Consider the following 22,902-nt stretch of genomic DNA (forward strand, 5'->3'; position numbering starts at 1 on the left):
AGTGACGGGCGAGGGTCAAGGGGTGTCACCGCTCCTGAGCAGGGAGCTCCGCAGGGCCACGCGTCCCCTTGCGCGGCGGCCACGAGCAGCGCGCCGGCCCGCACTCCCAGTCGGCGCCCCGGCGGCGGCGCGGCCCATGCGGCTGGGGACGGAGGCCGGGAGCGGGTGGCGGGCTCGGCGTCTCGGCGGCCGGGGCCTGGGAGGTGAGGGGGCGGCGGCGCGCCCGGCCCCGCGCCGTGATTGGCCGCGCGCCGGCCGCGGCTGAGGCCCGGCGCCGGGCGGGGAGGACAGGCGGAGCCCCGGCCGCCGAGCCGGGAGGATGCTGCTGTCCCTGGTGCTCCACATGTACTCCATGCGCTACCTGCTGCCGGGCGTCGTGCTCCTGGGCTCGGCGCCCACCTACGTGCTGGCCTGGGGGGTCTGGCGGCTGCTGTCCGCCCTCCTGCCCGCCCGCATCTACCAGGCGGTGGACGACCGGCTGTACTGGGTCTACCAGAGCACGGTGCTCTTCTTCTTCGAGAACTACACCGGGGTGCAGGTGAGCCCCTTGGCCCCGCGGCGCCGCTGCGTCCACCTGAGCCCCCACCCCGGGGTTTGGGATCACCCTGGCCTTCTTGGCAGGTCCAGCCCAAGAACACGTGCTAGCACCCATCCTCCCACCGGGGGCGAAGTTTCTCGTTTTTCACTCTGAGGTTCCTTGCAGGTCCCCGAGGTCTCTGGGAGGCGGTAGTAACGTCGTTCCGAGGCTGCCAGCGGGGTCCCCCGCCCCTGCCCGCGTCCCTGCCCCCTGCCCGGTCTGGTGTTTGTGTCTTGGTGCCTGGCACAGTAGGTGAGATGAACACTTTAAGTAGGGCAAGCACTTGGCCGGTGTTTTTGGCATTTCATCCAAGAAGGTGATAGTGTTGGAACAGGATCCGTTTCCACTCAGAAGTGCGTTTTAAAAGGACCTCTTGCAACTGATGTTACCATTTGGAGGATGAATAAAACTCTGTTTTGCGTTCTTCCCCAGAGCAAGTGAGTGCAGGGTTAGGAAATTAATACATTTGTTACGGTAGAATTCTTACTGTAGATACAGCTGCTCTTGCCAACTTTGACTAGGTCTGAATGTGGGCCTGATTTTTTGTCTGATTGCTTTCTCCCTGTTAGTTTCTTTCTCTATACAGATAGGATTTGTAGGTTAAACTTGCAAAACAATAAAAGTAGAAGGTCTTAACAACATTAGTTTAATCTTAAAATATGTGAAGTATCTTAAAAATGTGAATTGTCCTTTTACTTCTCAGTTTCAAAGAAGAGCTTGATTCTTGGTTCTTCTGAGTGCCCTATTAGCCTCTTCCTGCCGCCATCCCTCCTGGGGGTCAGGTGGGGACGCCCAGAGACTTTCATCTCCAGTCTTTCTGCACTTCTTTTTTTTCATCCTGTAGTCAGCTGGCAGCTACATTGGATTTGCAGTTGAACGATTGATTTCTTATTGAATTTGCTGCACTTGGAGATTATTTGTGGGGAAGGAAACTAGGAGAGGCCAGGGTCTCCATTTAAATCAGTATCTTTTAAGCGTTTCTGGGAAAGAAAGAAAAATCGCTGTTCCAGATCATAGTTTCTTGGAAATTGACTTTTAAAATGGACTTCACATAAAATTTTCACAAATTAAGGATGATCACTTCACCCCAGTCTCTTACTTCACTCAGTTTAAAAGTATGGTTTTATCATGGTTAAGTTTTTAAATTTTGCGTCAAATGACAACTCAGAACATGTCAGTCAGCTTTTGGAAAATTTGTTCTACCTGTGATGGGTTGTTTTACTTTTGTCTAAAAAACAGTGTGTTTTACACAGTGTAATGTAGAATATGCCATTGGAGTCTTTTGTGTTAGCAATTTATTTATTTAAATTATTGTAAAACTTCACAGTATTTCTGAAATTACATGCTTTACCTTGTGTATTGCTGACTAAAATGTGTCATTCTTGGGACAGTCTAGCAAATGGTTTTGAAGCATTTAACTTACTGATTTTGTCCCCTGTTATTTCTAGTAAAAGGGTCCAATGTCCATTCATAGTCTTTATGTATTCATGAAAGGATGTCTGCTGTATAACTCAAAATTTTACTTAATGAGTGTCCCTTGATAAAGCTTGTCAGGGATCCTAAGTGTAATTGCTCACTGATCATCAGAGCAGTTTATGAACAGTTATTAAAAATGTAGACCCAATAATTTTTTCTGAAGGCATTATTTGCTGTTTAGTGACAAAGCAGGGTATTTTGAACGTTTTAGTCTTTTCCTAAAATCTGGGTGTCCTGTGTAAGCAGGGCTACCTTATAATATTTTATTGATGGTTTTCTTTAAGAATAAATCAATAAAGGAATGAATAGCTAACTTCAAATATAAAAAGGAAAAAGATTTATAGGGACATTCTTTCAGCTTATTTTTATTTTTTAATGTATTATTTTTCACTATTGACTTTGAGATGTTTTGATTAAAATTTTAGTTTTTCTTTTTTTTGACAAACTTTGAATTGTCAGTCTTCATTTACAAGGCTCTTGGTGATCCTCTTATTCTGTCTAAAATACTGTTGACTCATTTCAGAAGGAAATTTTAGGAATTTAAGAGAATATAAGTTTTTAAATAAAACTCATCAGGTTATACACACTGAAGAAGCATTTTTAGATTAGAATATTTTAAAAGATTTTTTTAGTTGTTGATGGACCTTTATTTATTATGTGGTGCTGATGTTTGAACCCAGTGCCTCACTCGTGCTAGGTGAATGCTCTACCACCGAACTACAACCCCAGCCCAGATTAGAAAATATTTTAAAAATGGCACTTCTGTGCCTTTTAATTTTAGGTTTGAAAGGAAATTGTTCATAGTAGTAGTTGTGGAATATCTTTTTTTTTTTTTTTTTTGCATAGAATTTTATAAGCTGAAGGGAAGTAGGTCCATGAATTTTACCACCTGTTCTTGGCAGGAAGATCTGCTTCCAGCGAGTTTTTGGATATCCCACTGGAGTCAGGTAGACATCTGTTCTTCCCTATTTTCATATGTATCTTTGAGATAGGAAAGAATTTCAATCAATGTTATTAAAATTATTATTTATAACTTGTTTATCCTTTTAGGTTCTTTCAGAGCCTCTCATTAGTACTGAAACTCTGTATACCTTTACTCTTTATTCCTTTGGAATATATAAAATGAATTTTTAAAATTTTTTGCATGCTATTAATTTTAGATTCATTGAAAATCAACATGAGTCTTTTTACTATTGTGAGAGACATTGATTCAGCCAGGTATGGTAGTTCATGAGGCAAGACGATCCCAAATTCCACTTCAGCTTGGGCAATTTGTGAGACCCTGTCCCAAATAAAAAAAAAGAGGGGGGGATCCTGGAGATGTGGCTCAGTAGTAGAACAGTTGTCTAGCATGATCCAGGCCCTGTGTTCCATCCCCATTACTGCCAAATCAAATTAAAAAGAAAAAAAAAGGCATTGATTTAAGTGTATAATTTTCTTGTCGACTGCCATAAAGAACACCTCAAACTTAGGTGCTTAAACACATTTATTCTTACAGGTCCAAGGCTAGAAGTCTGAAATTTAAATGCAGACTAGGGAATAATCCCTCTAAGAAGATGCTCCGGGAGGAGAACTGTTCTTGGTCTCTTTCAGCTTCTGGTTCTTTGACTTGAGGCCACATCCCTCTAGTTGCTCTCTCATGGTCCAGTACAGTGAATTGCCTTCAGCTCTGATTCATGACTCCCTCTGTCTTTCTCTTATAAGGACACTTGTCCTTGGGTTTGGGTCTACCCAAATAATCCAGGATGATCAGTTCCTGTCAAAATTCTTACATAAATATTTCCAAAGATCAGTTTCCCAAATAAGGGAACATTCATGAGCTCCCAGACTTAAGACATAGATGTGCTTTCTGGGGCCACCATTCAGCTTTGACAGTAGTGAATGCCATGGTTCTGCCTGTTCAGTATTTGGTTGTTCAATAACCCTGCTAGAGGGATGTCCTACTGAATTATTTACTTAAAAAAAAAATACATTAGGTTTTTACTTTATTTAGCATACATAAACCTTGTTTATGCTAAGGGTACTTTCAAAATCATTTTCCATAGTATTTTCATTTCTTAATTATATATTTACCTTCATATATCCCATAAATAGAGCATTTGATTAGTTGTCTTATTTTCAGAATCAGTAGCAGTTTTTTATTCATGTTTTAATATTCTTTTAATTCTTGATTCTGAAATTATCATTTTCTGATAGCATACCCCACAAAGTAAAAAAAAAAAACAAAAACAAAAAAACCCACAAAATGAAACAAAACTGGAAACCTGATAAATTAGATATAATATAACTTCTGGGTCGAGACATTATTATACATAATTTGAAGATGAAATAAAAACCTTCCATGATAAACAAAAGTTAAAAGAATTTACAGCTAGAAAATCAGCACTAAACATCCTTGGCAAAATATTTCATGAAGAGGAAATGAAAAACAACAATGAAAACCAACAGGGGGAGGTAGTACACTAAAGGAAAAACTAATCAAAGAGGAAAACCACAAATTAAATAACACAAATAAACAAATATGGCTAGAAATACAAACCATGTCTCAATAGTAACCCTAAATGTTAATGGCTTAAACTCACCAATCAAAAGACATAGGCTAGCAGATTGGATTAAAAAGACCCAACAAGGGGCTGGGGATGTGGCTCAAGCTGTAGCGCGCTTGCCTGGTATGTGTGCGGCCTGGGTTTGATCCTCAGCACCACATGCAAACAAAGTTGTTGTGTCCGCCGAAAACTAAAAACTAAAAAAAAAAAAAAAAAAAAAAAGACCCAACAATATGCTGCCTATAGGAGACTCATTTGAAAGGAAAAGATATCACAGACTGAAGGTGAAAGGTTGGGAAAAATCATACCACTCACATGGACTGCGGAAGCAAGCAGGGGTCTCCATATTCATATCAAATAAAGTAGATTTCAATCCAAAGTTAACCAAAAGGGATAAAGATGGACATTATGTACTGCTCAAGGGAACTATACACCAACAAGACATAACAATCAGAAATATATGCCCCAAACAATGGTGCAGCTATGTTCATCAAACAAATTCAAGTTCAAGAGTCGAATTGACCACAACACAATAATCTTGGGTGATTTTAACATACCTCTCTCACCACTGGACAGATCTTCCAGACAAAAGTTGAATAAAGAAACTGTAGAGCTCAATAACACAATTAATAAATTAGACTTAACTGACATATATAGAATATATCAACCAACATCAAGTGGATATGCTTTCTTTTCAGCAGCCCATGGATCCTTGTCAAAAATAAACCATATACTATGCTTCAGGGCAACTCTTAGCAAATACAAAGGAGTAGAGATACTACCTGCATTTTATCAGATCATAATGGAATAAAATTGGAAATCAATGATAAAATAAAAAATACTGCATCACATGGAGACTGAACAATACACTACTGAATGAACAGTGGGTTACAGAAGACATCAAGGAGAAGATTAAAAATTTTTTTCTTAGTGGTGAATGAGAACACAGACACAACATATCGAAATCTGTGGAACACTGTGAAAGCAGAACTAAGAGGAAAATTCATTGCATGGAGTTCATTCCTTAAAAGAAGAAAAAGTCAACAAATAAATGACCTCACACTATACCTCAAAGCCCTAGAAAAAGAACAAATCAGCAGCAAAAGCAGTAGAAGGCAAGAAATAATTAAAATCAGAGCCGAAATCAATGAAATCGAAACAAAAGAAACAATTGAAAAAATAGACAAATCTAAAAGTTGGTTCTTTTGAAAAAATAAATAAAATTGATAGACCCTTAGCCATGCTAATGAAGAGAAGGAGAGAGAGAATTCAAATTACCAGCATGCGCGATGAAAAAGGTAGTATCACAACAGACACTACAGAAATACAGAAAATAATTAGAAATTATTTTGAAATCTTATACTCTTAATAGTATTAAATAGAAGACAGTGAAGGAATCGATAAATTCCTTAAGTCATATGATCTGCCCAGATTGAGTCAGGAAGATATACTCAACTTAAACAGACCAATATCAAGTGAGGAAATAGAAGAAGCCATCCAAAGATCACCAACCAAGAAAAGCCCAGGACCGAATGGATACACAGCCGAGTTCTACAAGACCTTTAAAGAAGAACTAATACCAGTACTCTTCAATTTATTTCAGGAAATAGTAAAAGAGGGAGTAGTTCCAAACTCATTCTATGAGGCCAGTATCACCCTGATTCCAAAACCAGACAAAGGCACTTCAAAGAAAGAAAATTTCAGACCAATATCTATAATGAATATAGATGCAAAATCCTCAATAAAATTCTGGAAAATCAAATATAAAAACATCAAAAAGATTGTGCACCATGATCAAGTGGGATTCATCCCAGGGTTGGTTCAACATACAGAAATGAATAAATGTAATTCATCACATCAATAGATAAGAATTGAAGATAAGAATCATATGATCATCTCAATAGATGCAGAAAAAGCATTTGACAAAATACAGCACCCCTTTATGTTCAAAACACTAGAAAATCTAGATATAACAGGTATATATCTCAACATTTTAAAGGCTATCTACGCTAGGCCTCAGGCCACCATCATTCTAAATGGAGAAAAACTGAAGGCATTCCCTCTAAAATCTGGAACAAGACAGGGATACCCTCTCTTACCACTTCTATTCAGCATAATTCTTGAAACACTGGCCAGAGCAATTAGACAAGATGAAAGAAATTAAAGGAATAAATATAGGAAAAGAAGAACTTAAACTAGCACTATTTGCTGACGATATGATTCTGTACTAGAAGACCCAAAATACTCCACCAGAAAACTTTTAGAACCAGTAAATGAATTCAGCAAAGTAGCAGGATATAAAATCAACACCCATAAATCAAAGGCATTTCTGTATATCAGTGACAAATCCTCTGAGAGGGAAATGAGGAAAACTACCCCATTCACAATATCCTCAAAAAAAAAAAAAAAAAGATACTTGGTATAAGATACAGCAAAAATAAGATACAACAAAAGAGGTGAAAGATCTATACAATGAAAACTACAGAACCCTAAAGAGAGAAATCAAAGAAGACCTTTGATGGAAAGATCTACCTTGCTCATGGATAGGCAGAATTAATATTATCAAAATGACCAATCTACCAAAAGTACTTTACAGATTTTATGCAATTTCGATCAAAATCCCAATGGCATTCCTCATTGAAATAGAAAAAGCAATCATAAAATTCATCTGGAAAAATAAGAGACCCAGAATAGCTAAAGCAATTCTAAGCAGGAAGAGTGAAACCGGTAGTAACACTGTACCAGACCTTAAACTATACTACAGAGCAATAATAACAAAAACAGCATGGTATTGGCACCAAAACAGGCTGGTAGACCAATAATGGTACAGAATAAAGGACAGAGATTAACCCACAAAATCACATTTTATTAGACAAAGGTGCCAAAAACATGCACTGGAGAAAAGTTAGCATCTTCAACAAATGGTGCTGGGAAAACTGGAAATCCATATGCAACAAAATGAAATTGAATCCCCTTCTCTCACCATGCACAAAAGTTAACTCAAAATGGATCAAGGACCTAGGAATTAAGCCAGAGACTCTGCGTCTAATAGAAGAAAAAGTAGGCCCTAATCTTCATCATGTGGGATTAGGCCCCAGCTTCCTTAATAAGACTCCTATAGCACAAGAATTAAAGACAAGAGTCAATAAATGGGATGGATTCAAACTAAAAAGTTTTTTCTCAGCAAAAGAAACAATCTGTGAGGTGATCAGAGAGCCCACATCCTAGGAACAAATTTTTACCCCTCACACATCAGGTAAAGCACTAATTTCTAGGGTTTATAAAGAATTCAAACAGCTAAACACCAAAAAATCCAAATAACCCAGTGAATAAATGGGTCAAGGAACTGAACAGACACTTTTCAGATGAGGATATACAATCAATCAACAAATATATGAAAAATGTTCATCATCTCTAGCAAGCAGAGAAATGCAAATCAAAACTACTCTAAGATTTCATCTCACTCCAGTCAGAATGGCAGCTATTATGAAGACAACAATAAGTGCTGGCGAGGATGTGGGGGAAAGGCAGACTCATTCCTTGATGGTGGGATTGCAAATTGGTGCAGCCAATATGGAAAGCAGTATGGAGATTCCTTGGAAATCTGGGAATGGAACCACCTTTTGACTCAGCTTTTCCTCTCCTCAGACTATACCCAAAAGACTTAAAAACAGCATACTACAGGGACACAGTCACATCAATGTTTATAGCAGCACAATTCACAATAGCTAAACTGTGAAGCCAACCTAGATGTCCTTCAGTGCATGAATGGATTAAAAAATGTGGCATGTATACACAATGGAATATTACTTAGCATTAAAAAAGAACAAAATCATGGCATTTGCAGGTAAATGGATGGAGTTGGAGAAGATAATGCTAAGTGAAGTCAGCCAATCCCCCCCCAAAAAACAAATGCCGAATGTTTTCTCTGATATAAGGGGGGTGACTTATAATGGGGTAGGGAGGGAGAGAATGGGAGGATGAGATTAATTTTAGATAGGGAAGAGGGGTGGGAGGTCAAGGGAGGGGGGAAGGGGATTAGTATGGATGGTGGAATGTGATGGTCATCATTATACAAAGTACATTTATGAAGACTTAATTGAGTGTCAACATGCCTTATATACAAACAGAGATGAAAAATTGTGGTATATATGTGTACTAAGAATTGTAATGCAAAAAAAAATACATGTATAGTGGCATAAATTGACATGAACATTTTTATATACAGAGATACAAAAAACTGCACTCTATATGTATAATAAGTATTGTAATGCCTTCCACTGTTGTCGTGTATTTAAAAAAATAAAATCATTTAAAAAAAGATATTGTTACAACTGAATATATTTAAAAAAAAAAATGGATAGGTAGGAACTTAAATATGGGGTGCCTGGACTCCAAATAAGAAGCCCGATGTGTGTCCTTGTGCCAGAGTTGAAGGAAAGCTTGTGGGAAGCTGTATAGGAAGCTGGATGGCAGAAGGTGTGGCTAGACTCCTGAGAGGAGTGAGGGCAACTTCATTGCTGCAGTCTTGAGGCGAAGCTGCATTTATGTTCACTTTCATCACAGGAGTCTAGCTGTATGCTAATGTGGAGGTAGTTTACAGACAGTAACGAGTAGAGGTGATAGTGGAAAATCCTAACCTGTTTTATGAAACTGAAAAAGTGACCACAATTTGTTTCAATGTCAGAATACTTTCTTTTTATAATTGTTTTCTTTTTCTATTTCAGTAAAAAACACTAAAAATAGACCATTGATATTTTCAGGCCAATAGTCCAGTGATGTGATCCATGCGTTTTCATTGACACCTAATGAGTATTTTAGTCACCATTTTATTCCTGCTTCAATTGGTTGGTGACATTTGGAATTTACTTCAAAATGTATTTTCCATGAATGGCTCTGGCTGCTAATCCCCTCCTTTGTCAGTATTAACATATTGTAACAATAAAGTGTGAGAGTCTTAGTTTATATAAAATAAGCAGCTTTTCAGCTGAACTGCTTTAAATGTAAAATAGTTTGAAAAACACAGGAAGCAAGATAAATAATTTGTCAGGTTTTGATGTTTGTAGGATGTGTTCCAAATACTTCTAATTTCTTTAGTGATTCATATTTTAACTGACATGTTTTTCAAGATCCTCAAAGACAATAATAAGACTTCCTATTTAAAAATTGTTTATAATCTTTCTGTAGTACTACTTCATCAAAAGAGTCCTAAACTGTTTTTTTCCCCCTTTCTTTTTTTGGTACTGGGAATTGAACTCAGGGACGCTTAACCACTGAGCCATATCCGCACCTTTTTAAAATATTTTATTTTAGAGACAGGGTCTTGCTGAGTTGCTTAGGGCCTCGCTAAATTCCTGAGGCTGGCTTTGAACTTGCGATTCTCCTACCTTAGCCTCCCAAGCTGCTGGGATTACAGGTTTGAGCCACCACGCCCAGCTGAGTCCTAAACTCTTAAAAAAGTGTGTGTTCTGTGTCTTGCTATAAAAGCACCTAAACTCTTGGAATTGAACATGCGTATTTGTAATTGAAGGAGACATCATACACCTCGTCTATACTAATCCCGCCTTATTACATGTCTGAATTCTTTCCACCTTCTGCCCAAAATCTTCCTAGTATTTCTAGTCTTAAAACAGAATGTGAGTGGATTGTATTTTCAGTTTTTCCCTCCGTTTAGCATCCACCAGAAGACCTTAAATGGCTTTTGCCCTTAGGATTGGCTGGGCAAGGAAGACTAGGGGGCTTGGGTGTGCCTTTGCATTTGCTTGCTTAAGCAGAACTGTACAACCTTTGATATAGGAAATCAACCAATTCTAATCAATACAGTTCCAGTCTACAACATAGGTCTTGCTAGGGAATCTTAGTGAGATAAGAAAATCTTAGAAATGTCAACAGAACTTTGTTTTTACACTTTTTACAGATGTAAACCTCTATAAATAAACCAGTTATTTAAGTTGCATTTGTGTAAAGTTTTTTAACTTCTTGATTTTAAATTTTAAATCACAGATGCAGTAACACATTCAAACACTGCCAGAGTATTTCGAGGAAGTTAGTTTCTCCTCCTCCCCCGCCTCCACTTTCTCAGGTGTATAATGGTCTGGTGTGTAATTTTAGGTGTCTTCCAAGAGCATTTATATAAATATTTGAACTAGGGGAAGACTCTGTCATTAAATGAACTTCTCAGGAGTACTTCATAGTGACCTTGCATAGCTCTCCTGTGCCATCCTGAGGGAAAGAAAGGACAGTGTGACTTCAGTTTGCGTTTCCTCCTTCATATGTTTGTCTAATTTTGATGTTGGTGTTTCTTCAGTAGTACTATAAGTTAATTTTTTTATTTTATGTGTCTTAAACAGAAGTTGATATTAATAGCTCGACAATTCAGTACTGAGTAATAATTTTTCAATAAGGTGGCTCTAGAACCTAGTAATAAATCAGTCATCCATCCAACAAATATTTGTGTGTGCACAATTTTCTGGGTGAACTGTGCTGGTTATGAAAGGGTGAAGAAAAATAGAGACATGGTTCTTGCTCTTGTCTTCTAGTGGGGAAAGTAAGCAACAACAAGAGAATTACAATTTACTGTTCTGTGTGAGTTTGTTTAGCCTAGTGGGAGGAGGTAGTGGTTTGGAAAAACTTCCCTGAGCAAGTGACATGTTTTGCATGTTGACTCCGAAAAAGGGCGGGTTTGGAAGATACTGTGGTAATCCAGGTGAGAGGTGGTGGCTGAGTGGTAGAAAGATAGACATCACAAGGTGTGAAAGAATTCCAGATCTGTTTTAGAAGGAGCCAGATGGCCTTGGATTGGAATTGAGAAAAAGAAAAGAAAAACCAAGGGAGCTCAAAGTGTGAAATATGATATATCAAGAACTATGTAATGATTTGAACAACCAATAATAAAAATTAAAAAAAAAAAAAAACCAAGGGAGCTTAGCAAATGTAGTGAATCCTACCATGTATAGGTTCTGTTATGTGATCTTTTCATTCTTGCAAGGTAGACACTGTTCTTCCCTTTTTACAGTTAGGAAACTGAGACAGAGGTAGTTCCTGCCTGTAATCCTCAAGCAAGGATTTATTTAGTCCAAGGCAGTCTAGCTTCAAGGTCACCTTGTTCTGAAGAAGCTTTGCCAGGTTTTATGGTTATATTGGTTGAAATGTGTTCCCTGTTCTCAAAGTATTCATGCTAGGAAAAGCAAGGACAGACGTTTACAATAGAGAATAATCTGAAATTGTTGGTGTGTTGCATTTATTAGCTTTGTGAAACAGATAAAGGAACTCTTTAACTCTTGGCTGGGGTTGTTCAAGAATGCTGTTATCAGTTGTCATGAACTACTTTGAATTTTTACTTGGAATACAAGTAACATAGTAACATGGTGTGTTTAGGGAAAAGAAATTCTCTATTGATAGGAGAACAAATGTGAAGGCTTTTAAGCACAGCATTTGAGTCTGGCTAAATTCTGTTCTGGCTCCTTTCCTTGGTTTTACTCTAGCCCAGCTACTCCTTCCTCCCTTTGTCCTTCTTTCTTTGGCAAAATCTTCTCAACAGTGTATCTTTGGACCACTCTTCTGTATACTTAATTCTGTCTCAGATCCCAGCTGTTCCTCATCTGTCGAGGTCTCACCCCATCTCAAGGTCTAGGTTACTTTTGTGTAACATTAACATAATTTTGACATGAAATTAGCATCTCTTATTATATATATCGACCCCTCTATAAGTTATAAGCTCTTGGAACTGGCAATAAAGGGGAGAGTCAGCCAGGAATAAGATGGCTGAGAAACTCCCCGCCTTTCTGAAGAATGCCCGGGCCAGGGAGCGGCGGCGCTGGTCGTGTCCTTCGCCATTGGAAGTCTCGCTGTGATTCTGCCCCCACTCAACCCCTACACTAGGGATGCCATCATGGTCAACAAGGATACACCCTACAACACCCAGTGCCCCTCCGAGATGATGGGAACATGCCTGACGGGCCCAGCCACCCCCAGGACCCCCAGGGCCCCAGCTTGGAGTGGCTGAAGAAACTGTGAGCACTTCCATTGACAGGGAGGAGGCACCTTCGCCTAATAAAATGTGAAACCCAAAAAATAAAATAAAATAAAATAAAGAGGAGAGTCAATAACTTGAGTTGGTTTTTCCCTTTTAACAGAAAAGCCACAAGACTCTACAGAAAATGCCACTCTGAATTTCTGTGGATGTCTAGATGAATGTCACTTGTAAGGAATGGGGATTCCTGAATGGCCTGACTAGTGGACAAGCTTTGGTCCAACAGGGACTACAGGTTTAGTGAGGCTCTTCATTCTTTATTTAACTAAAGAGGGAAGAGCCCTGAACTCCACCCTCAGGAGTCAGGTTGGAGACAGTGTACAAGAAGGTATACTGGGACTGCCAGAAACAACAGAAAACTGGGTGTTGAGTTGTCAGTAAAAGCCTGTAGTTTTGGGATCTATGTAATTCTCCAAGGTGTATTTTGTTTCCTCTGTTTCTCTAGGAATCAGCAACAAAACCCACAGTAGGAGCGTTGTGTGGGTGTTTTAGAGGACAGTTATGTATGCATAAATGCAAGTGCTATCTGGAAGACAACTTTGCTTTCTCCTATCTTGGGGTGAGAATTCTAGAAGCAGAGAGAAATGAGGGCTGACAATACCTGGAAAGAAGAGTGTTTCAGCCTCATATTAGGTAATAACCACAGAGGTGCTAATGTTTTGGGTTAATAAAATAGTCTCTGGCCTCAAATAGCATCATTTAGCAGTACAGAAAGCAGTTGATTAAAAGAGAAAAACCCTGAATGTGTAGTGAGATAAAGACCAAAATAAAGAGATTAACAAAGAACTTTGGAAAGAATGGTGTCATATACCTGCATCCCCGAGTGTCCTCCCCTGGTGGAGCTGTTGCGCATGTTAGCAGGTGATTCTGTCCGTGGGTGCAGTGTCAGGAATGCCACCTGTGCGCTGACAAACCGCTTTGTTCCCATTCTTAACATGTATTTCTGTAGGAAAATTTTTTGGTTCTTTTTATTCAGTAACATATGGACTTTTTTATTTGGAAATTTTATAGATAATAGTTTTATCATAGTGGAAAGACTTGGGTATCTTGGGGTGAGAAACTTAGGTTTAATTTCTATTTCTCTTCTACACTTGTGTGCCCATTAAATAAAGTCAGCAGTTCAACTTCAATATTCTCATCCTTAACTGGAATATTTTTGTCATGCTGTTTTGAAGACTAGATGAGTTAATGAAATTGCCTAACTGACTGTTGCATCGGAATGTTGAGGGGAAAAAAATACACTCTTAAAATAAAAACAGTACCAAGGAATGTGCATGTGTATAGAAGAGTTTTGTAATCTGAGGTTTGATTTAGATCAAATTTGATTTAGATTTGTGTTAATTGTCTTGCATTCTGATTATTATACAAATAACTATTTACTAATTCACTCTTGTTTCAGAAAGGCATCATGATTTTACTGTTTGATGAAATATTTTAATTTGGACCAAGCATAGGACCACAGTGTTTGTATACTTTAGAGTACAAATCTCTTACTGTTTACTTGGTAATGTAGTTATGTGTTGCTTAACAATAGGGATATATGTTTTGAGAAGTATGTCATCAGGTGATTTAAATATCACACGGCTTCTTGATGCTGTGAATATGCATTGTGCAGGCATAACGCAGCAAAAAAATTTTTTTCATAAGTAAATAGAATACACTCTAAAATAGCAATAAAAAGTGTAGGATAGCAAACACAAACCATTAACAGTACTTGATTAATAAGTGTTATTTCCCATACACAATTGTATGGCTGTGCTTTTATGTGATAGTGGGCTTGTTTACACCACATCACCACAGACACAGGAGTATGCAGTCACTAAGACGGCTATTGTCACTAGGCAATAGGACTTTCTCAGCATCATTATTAATCATCTGGGAGTACCATTTGGTGGACCAAAGTGTCATTACCTGGGGCAAGACTCTTTTTGGCATTAAAATACACTTAAAAATTTATTTAAAAGTACATGTAAGCCAGGCATGATTGTGTGCGCTATAATTCCACTGACTCCAGGGGCTGAGACAGGAGGATTGCAAGTTCATGGCCTGCCTCATCAACTCAGGCCCTCGGCAATTTAGTAAGACCTGTCTCAAAATAAAAAATAAAACCAGGCATGGTGGTGCATGCTCGTGATCCCAATAGCTCTGGAGGCTGAAGCAGAAGGATCAAAGTTCAAAGCCAGCCTAGCTAGGCCCTAAGCAACTTAGCGATACCCTGTCTCAAAATAAAAAGGGCTGGGGATGTGGCTCAGTGGTTAAGTGTCTCTAAGTTTAATCCCTGGTACCAAATAATATAAAATAAAAATATAAAAAGGGCTGGGGTTGTGGCTCAGCGGTAGAGCACTCGCCTAGCACGGGCGAGGCACTGGGTTTGATCCTCAGTACTACAAAAAAATAAATAAATAAAATAAAGGTATTATGTCCAACTACAACCAAAATATATTGTATATATGTTTATATGTATATATACACATACATATATATATACTTTTTTAAAAAGGCCTGGGGTGTAGCTCAGAGGTAAAGCTCACAGATAAATCCCCAGTACCCAAAACAAAACAAAACAAACAACAAAACGATTTTAAAACTCGTTCACTCTGTTTATGATTCATTTCAAATGATTGAAAGCATAGAGTGTAAATAGTATATACAGTCATTTAAATTAAAATTATAGCTGCATTGCTAGTATTCAGGGACTATTTGGGAGAGGGAAATAGACTAGGCAGCTGTCTCTTTTATCTATTAATCACGGAACAGTTTTGAATGAAACAGTTTTTGGTGTTGGATAATAACAGCAGACTGACACTTTTTTTGAGGGGTTACATGTTTCTTCCATTTTGTGAAGCAGTTTATATGCATTCATTCTACAGATAGGTGTGTTAAGTTCAAGACTTTAGGCGAGTTCTCATGGTGAGGTGGTGGGCTCAGATTCAGTGAAGAAGTGACTCAACAAAAGAAAAAGGGTGTTTGGCTACTGTGGGTAGTACATTGTGGGGACAGTGACCAGGAAATGTAGGGCATACATGGGTGGTTTGGTACGGTTTGTTGTGTAGACTCACTCGGAATGAACTTAGCACGCAGAGGGAATGTCTTTCATTAGCCTGTCATGGTTAAATGTGTTTGCAGTGCTTAGAATTAATCTAGAATTGTTTGCTGTGAATTGATTAATCTAGAATTTTTTTGCTATGAACGGATTATGTCTATTGCAGTGCCTAGCATTAAGGATTGTTGTTTTCTTGATTAAGAACCTATAGAGTGAAATTGTATTGAATAATTTGAGTGAATAAAGCATTGAAAGGGGCAGAAGCGCGTAGACATTCTTTATTTCTTTATTTCTCCCCTTGACTGCATACATTGCAATTTTGCCCCCTCACAGTACTTAGGTGTTCATGTGCTTTGTTTTGAAGGAACAAATTATCTGTAAGATGTATTCATAAAAGTGGCTAATATGGGCTGGGGATGTAGTTCAGTGTAGAGCCCTTGCTAAGCTGCTTCAGGCTCTGGGTTCAGTCCCTAGTACTGAGAAACAAAACAACAACGAAATTTTGGTAGTGTAATTTAAAATAAGAGTGCTAGAAGATTCATAAAATTAGGCCTTTAAAAGTTCACTGGTATATTTAGATTGCTTTATTTATATTTATTAAAAAACTGATTTTATGTTGAAAATGAGGTATAGGTTTCTGTACCTGTGGAATACAAAAGTGCAGACTCAGAGATTCAGTAAACATCTGTTGAATCTGGGATCCTGGGCTCTGGGGGTAGAAAAATGAGAAGCTCCTAGCCCGTGAGGGACGTGACTGTCTGCCCGGCACATCCCATGCCCTGGCATGTGAGCAGGGGTGTGAACAGGGTGTGTCACAGGGCCCCAGCTGCTGCTCCTCCCTGGGCTGGCCGAAGGTGAGGGCTGACTTGGTGATCACTGGAGGGAGTGTAGGTGCTGGGGACAGTCATGTAATGATCTCGTAATTTGTGTAGATATGTTTTTAAGTTCTTCAGAGCTTTTTTAAAATTTTGAAAATATTATAGCTATCTCAGTCTTATACTTCTTTTTATTTTTTCTGATTAGTTATGCATGAGAGTAGAATGCACTTTATACATCATATATAGTTGGAGTATAATTTCTCATTCTTCTGGTTGTACATGATGTAAATACCACTGGCCGTATAGTTATATATGTATATAGGGTAATGATGTCTGATTCATTCTGCTGTCCTCAGTCATATACTTGTTTTTTTTTTTTTTTTATTTTATGAGGTGCTGAGGATCGACCCCAGTGCCTCACCCATGCTACGCAAGCACTCTCCCTCTGAGCCACAACCCCAGCCCCAGTCATATACTTCTTAATAAGATAATGATTATTAAATATTTTTGAAAATCTGTATTCTTCAAATGAACCCCCCCCACATTAGTAGACTGAAACACATAACCTTTCCACTTAAGTGAATGGAAGAAATTTTATATTTCTTAGTGTGAAATGCTTGTTTACACTTGGACCCTCAGAAATGTAGGATCTTAAAAATTGAGTATATTCAGTGAGCCAGCATTGAACTTACACATTCTTGTTTTTGGTTTATCAGCATCTATTTAAATACTTAGTAATGATTTACATCTGTTACATTAAGATTTACTTTATCATTTCACTTGCTTTATCTCAGATCTTTTAAGTCTTAATTATGACAGGCTCTTCTTGTATTTTGTAACTTCTTATTTCTTGAATTCCAAACAGTTTTTGTTTGAGCCATGAGTGGAAAATCTTAGAGAAGAGGCTGTCATCCAAATACCTACTTTGAGATTCCAAATTATATTTTGTCAAAGGCTTATCTTTTGCATTTTAGTTGGAAATATCATTTCTTTCAATATGATATGTATATGGAAGAAAAATCTTTATTAGTAAATGTCACAATTGAACTGCATTTCCCTGTTCATTTTACCCAGTTGAATTAATTGTTTATACTTTCTTTAGCTTCCATTAAAGGTTGGTTTTTAAAGATTGAGCAAATTTAACTTTGAATTAATCAACCAAAATACTGAAGTTAACAGTTATTTGTAAGCCATTTCAAAGTGGGAACATTAGTTTTGTAGGGACTACAGTTATGAAGTTTTTAAATTTTTTTTTTTACGTAGTCTGTATGCTTTATTTGTTCCATTGATGTATTTATTGTGTGCTCTTTTTATTTTTTTTAAGGGTAGAGAAATTCATTGGCAAAAGTAGAAATATCTACTAGGAAAAGATGGCCTTTTATACAAAGCTTTTAGGTTCATGGTGTATTCCCAAACAAAAATAGAAAATTGTAGTATTTTAAAGCTGGCTTGGAGCCCCAAAAGTGGTGATATGTAGTATTTTTAAGCTGTTGGTATGGTCTGGTTAACTGCTCAGGGGTTTTTGAACTTGGTTTCTATACAACTCAGCTTGCTTGAGTGTAAAACCAAGGCCGGACACACTGTTTCAGTCCTCTGCATACATTGAGAGACCTTAGATGGTTGTGCTTGTTTTTATGCTTTTCTCTACCTTCAATGTGCTTGTTTGATTTTAAAATGAGATATGTTTAGGTTTATTAAAAAATTTGAAGGGCTATGTTTCCTGTGGATGGCACTATAATCTGTAATATTGTGAAAACTGCTTTTTAAAAAATTTTTTACAATTTTTTTTTTTTTAGTTGTCAATGGACCTTTATTTTATTTATTGATACAGGGTGCTGAGAATCGAACCCAGTGCCTCACATGTGCCAGGCAAGCACTCTGCCACTGAGTCACAACCCCAGCCCTGAAAACTGCTTTTTAATAGCTTTTTTGCCATCAGTCTTCAAAGGCTGCAGCTTAGCAGTTTCTTAGTAGATCTCTGCAAGAAAGTGAGAAAGGAGCCTTTGGATGGTTCAAGTGTTGCCTTCAGCTTGGGGGCTAGGCATGTCTCTAAAGAACCTTGGATATTCTACCCAAGGAAGTGAAACCTGAAACACTGCTACATATCTGCAGTACTTTTAAATTGAGTGTGTACACAAGGGTCCCGAAGAAGTCCTGTGCTCGTTGTTAAGGGATTGGGCTCACAATCTGGAGTCCCTCCAGTCTTAACCCTGCACAGATCAATCATTTGGTTTTATTTGTATTTACTGTATTTATTTATGCCATTGATAAACCTTATTTAAAAAATTTGGGCATATATTTATACCTATTAGATTCATAGCACTATGTGGTTGTCAAAGATAGGAGAAACTTCACTCTGAGTCGCTGACCTTTGGAACTTTATGTCACCTAATTGCATTTTCTACAAAGATATTGCATTAATGTCCTTTCTTTTTTGTTAAGATGCTAATGAATAAAGAAAGTCCCCTGTGGATGAGCTAGATCTAAAAAGCCTTAGCTAATTCATAAGCTTGCATACTCCATGATGACAAGGAACAAAAACAGAAAAGCCCTGAATTAAAAACAAAGCAAGGGCTGGGGTTGTGGCTCAGTGGTAGAGGACTCACCTAGCATGTACAAGGCACTGGGTTTGATCCCCAGCACCACATAAAAATAAGTAAATAAAACGAAGGTATTAAAAAAAAAAAAAAAAGCAAAACCCACCATTAGCAGTCATTCCTTTGAAGTCTTTAGAAGTGTACTGCCAGCTTCTTTAAATTATTTATCATGGATTACTTAAGACATGTAAAACTTCAGAAGGTCAATAAAAGGAACCCTATGTCTCTACCACCTGATTTAAGAAATGCAGCTGACAGGTGGACTGGAAGCTCTCAGGGCATCAATTCCTGATGGAGATACAGAGTTCTGATCACCAGGCCATGTTTCCCTGGTACTTACAGAATACAATGGTAATCTTTTACTTGGTACTCAAAAGACCTGACATTCAATGCAGTCCCCCTTCTGCCCTCCTTGCTCCAGTTCACCAGCTCCTCTCTGGGCTTTCCCCACAACACTGCTTGGTGTGCCTCAGCAGGACTCCAGCACTGCTGCTTCATTTGACCTTATGTTTGTGAACATTTTCCTTTTGTCCCTGGAAATCACACCTATGAAATGCACAGCTTTGCAGCTTGTAGTTCTTTAAAATATACTGTACTTTGATTATACGTGTGTTATGTTGTCATTGCAGTTGCTGTGTACGTGTCTGTCTCTTCCATTAGCTTGCAAGCTATTTGAAGGAAGAGGTATCTTTTGAAAAATTTTATATATTGCTAGCATATCAGTTAATGCTTGTAGCCTTTTTCTGGAGGATGTTTATCATTCTGTTTTATGCTATGACCATTAACCTTCCCAACGTTTGTCTACTTTATAAGCATGAGCTATTTATGATCTGTGAGGCTTCTGAGAGAAATCTAATTTTCGTTAATTATGGATATATTTACAACATCACATGTGTGTCAAATTTTTCACATTGTCTTAGTTTGTATATTACAGTAGTATGTGTTTTAAAATATCAAAGTAATGTTTCTTTTTGTCTTTTAGATATTGCTATATGGAGATTTGCCAAAAAATAAAGAAAATATAATATATTTAGCAAATCATCAAAGCACAGGTTTGTATTTCATTTGCATGAGATTTAGGTTTTTCTACAAATGGTTCACGGGCATTCAAAATAATACTTTAATATATTTAAATGAAGCGGGGTCTTTTTCTAGTTGTTAAAACAGGCATTTTTTTATGCAGATTTTCTATCTGTCCTTGTATTTTTGTGATTTTACTTTTTGGAAAGTCAGTAATGTGAAAGTTCTGAATTTGTCTATACTTCTTTGTAAATGAGTTGTTTCTTTGCTTTCCCCTATTCCTTAGAGTAATTGTTGAGACTGTCCATTCTTCTCTTTGTGAGCTGTCTGCAGGTGCAGGTGGTAGGTCAAAGTGGGTACACCCTGTGCACTCCTAGCTGCGGCCTGCACAGTTGGGCTGGTGTGCATGCACTTGCACTCTTGCTGATCATGGCCTTCTGTTCCCACTGGTCCACCTCTTTTTGCCCCTTCACATGTCTTCGTTTTAGCTCCAGCTTGCTAGTCTCTGTCAGAGAAATCACAGGAGACTGGCTCTAGTATACTTTGAATTAGGTCAAGGTGCTTTTCAGAAGCTGTTCATTTTTAAATAATTACCAGGAATTTGTAAAAATAGTGCATCTAGTCCCATAACCCCTTTACCAAGTCTCCCTCAATGATAACATTTTATAAAACTGTAGCCAGTATCAAAACCAGGAAAGTGACACTGGTTAAGGCACTTTTTTCTTCAAATGATTTAGTCAAAAAACAAACAAAAATCTCCATATTTTTCAAAGCTGTAGCTACTTTTGATGCATGCTTCCTAAATTCCATTTTAATTACTTTTAGATATACAGTATGCCCAAAGCTAAAAACCACCGGATCAATGATAGAGCTCTTATGGAGGATCACGAATGCCCATGGCTTTCCTTTGTTTTTTCCTATCAGCTGTCCTCATGATCTTGTTGCTTTTATTACCTTAGGTAAGTGTAGAAAGTGAAAGCAGTTGAAGTGAATTTTTCTCAATTTAGCATATGAATGACTACATTCAGATGGATAGGATCAGAGCAGGAGAAACAAAACGGGTGGATAGGAATCATGACATATCCGTGTATTTTCTCCAATTTTATTAATGGGACTGGCTCAGATTATTTGATCTAATTACATTTGACTTTAGTAGAAATAACAGCCTCTTGGGATGCTGGCTTGCCCAGTCATGATGCCCTTTTTTTAACCAGTAGGACAATCCTGCCGTTCTTGCCCTGGTGCTGAGGAAGAATTTCTACCAGGCATATACAGTACAAATAAAAAAGACATTCATGGGTCTACCATAGGGAATGACCTGTGATAGCATTATTTATCCCACGTTTTTCAATTATTATTGACTGAGTCACTAATTTAACATAGAATTTTCTTTATCAGAATTCTCTTGAAATTCCTTGTTCAGTTTCCTGCCAGCTTCCCCTTTTCCGGGTTTTAGTGGAAACACTGCTCTTAACAGCTGTGGTCCTGGTACTGACAAGCAGAACAAGTCCTGGGACTACTCCTGGAGGCTGTGGTGGTGGTGCTGAGAATGGAATAACCCCCACTGCCGTTTCCATGCTTACTCTGTTGGCCTTTCCATGCCTCCCTCCAGAGTGAGAACTCTGGGAGAGCATTTGTGGGAACAGGATACATGGAAACAGTTCCCCTTCTGTGTTGGGATTGGAATGTCGCAGGTGGCGGCATGAACTCCACACTGGACCCACCCTAACCTGAGAGGTTCAGTTTCTCACTGTAGAGAGCTACTTCCTTCTACTCCCTGCCGAAGCCCCGAGGCTTTCTCGCATTGCTTTAGTCCCAGGTCCTGATACCAGGCAACCTTTGGAATTTGGGAAGGCTACTTTTGGAATGCTTTCTAAACATGCACAACTTGGGGACATACCAGAAGAATGAGTTTAAATTACTTTAGAATTGCAGGCTTTGGTTAGTATGTGATGGAAGGGATGGAATCTTCCCCCAGAAAAACGTACCCATAAAATCTGCATGTAGTTTTTTGATTCCAGAGGTTCTCAAAGCTTAACCGTAGACTAGGTTCCTTGGCCTCTTGTGTGTAGATGCCCTTTTAAAAACCCTTTTGAGGTATTAAAAGGCACAATTAAATATCTCTGAAAATGTAATTGGTAGAAAGAACATTTCAAGGACTGCTGCTCAGCTTGGGCTTTCTAGTTCACCCTCCACGAGGCCTGCCAGAATAAATGAGTTTCCTGGCTGGCATTCAAATAGAATTGACATGTAAATGAGTCTCCCTCATCCCTTGTTTTCGCTTGGCATGCCCATGCTGTCTCTACATTCTTAGTTTTTGTTAACTTATTTTTTACCAGTGTTACCAAAGACAAAAGGCTATTTCTTCCCCTCATTCTTCTTTAACTATCTGCTTTGAACACTATTTATCTTTAATCTCACAAATGCTCCCTTTTCTGGGTTTAGGTGGCAATTTCCTTGACTAACAGCATGTGTGGTGAGTCAACTGTCATAAGTAGATGTGGCTTTGAAGTCAGGGACCCTGGTTCATGTGAGTTTGTGGGCAAATTACTTAACCTCTTGGAGGCTAGTTGTTTAGGCGTCATATCTACTGATGGAGGTTTTAGGTAGTTTACATTTAGGTTATCTCGTGATCCCACTGGTGAATATGGCTTATGGGAGGTGTTCAACAACAGTAGTGAGGATGAGAGCTAACAATTTGCACAGTGCTGTGCCCACGGTAGCTGAGTGCTCCATGTGCTGTGTCTTTGTACAGCAGACCTTTATGAGTTAGGAACTAGTGTTACAACAGAT

General features: G+C 38.4%; 1 protein-coding gene and 1 pseudogene across 2 annotated transcripts in view; both read left to right on the forward strand.

Moving 5' to 3' along the window:
* Positions 1–250: 250 nt before the first annotated feature.
* Positions 251–22,902, forward strand: part of Agpat5 (1-acylglycerol-3-phosphate O-acyltransferase 5) — a 65,491-nt gene continuing 42,839 nt past the window's right edge. The window contains exons 1-2 of one of the 2 annotated variants that reach the window (XM_076853502.2): positions 251–538; positions 20,072–20,141. In XM_076853502.2, the coding sequence (XP_076709617.1) occupies positions 320–538; positions 20,072–20,141 (289 nt within the window). In that variant the 5' untranslated portion in view covers positions 251–319. The remainder of the gene's footprint in view (positions 539–20,071; positions 20,142–22,902) is intronic. The other variant, XM_076853501.2, reaches the window with a different exon arrangement.
* Positions 12,360–12,672, forward strand: LOC143396384 (NADH dehydrogenase [ubiquinone] 1 alpha subcomplex subunit 3 pseudogene; annotated as a pseudogene).

The sequence above is a fragment of the Callospermophilus lateralis genome, chromosome 4 (genome assembly GCF_048772815.1).
Source record: "Callospermophilus lateralis isolate mCalLat2 chromosome 4, mCalLat2.hap1, whole genome shotgun sequence".
Taxonomy (NCBI): Eukaryota; Metazoa; Chordata; class Mammalia; order Rodentia; family Sciuridae; genus Callospermophilus; species Callospermophilus lateralis.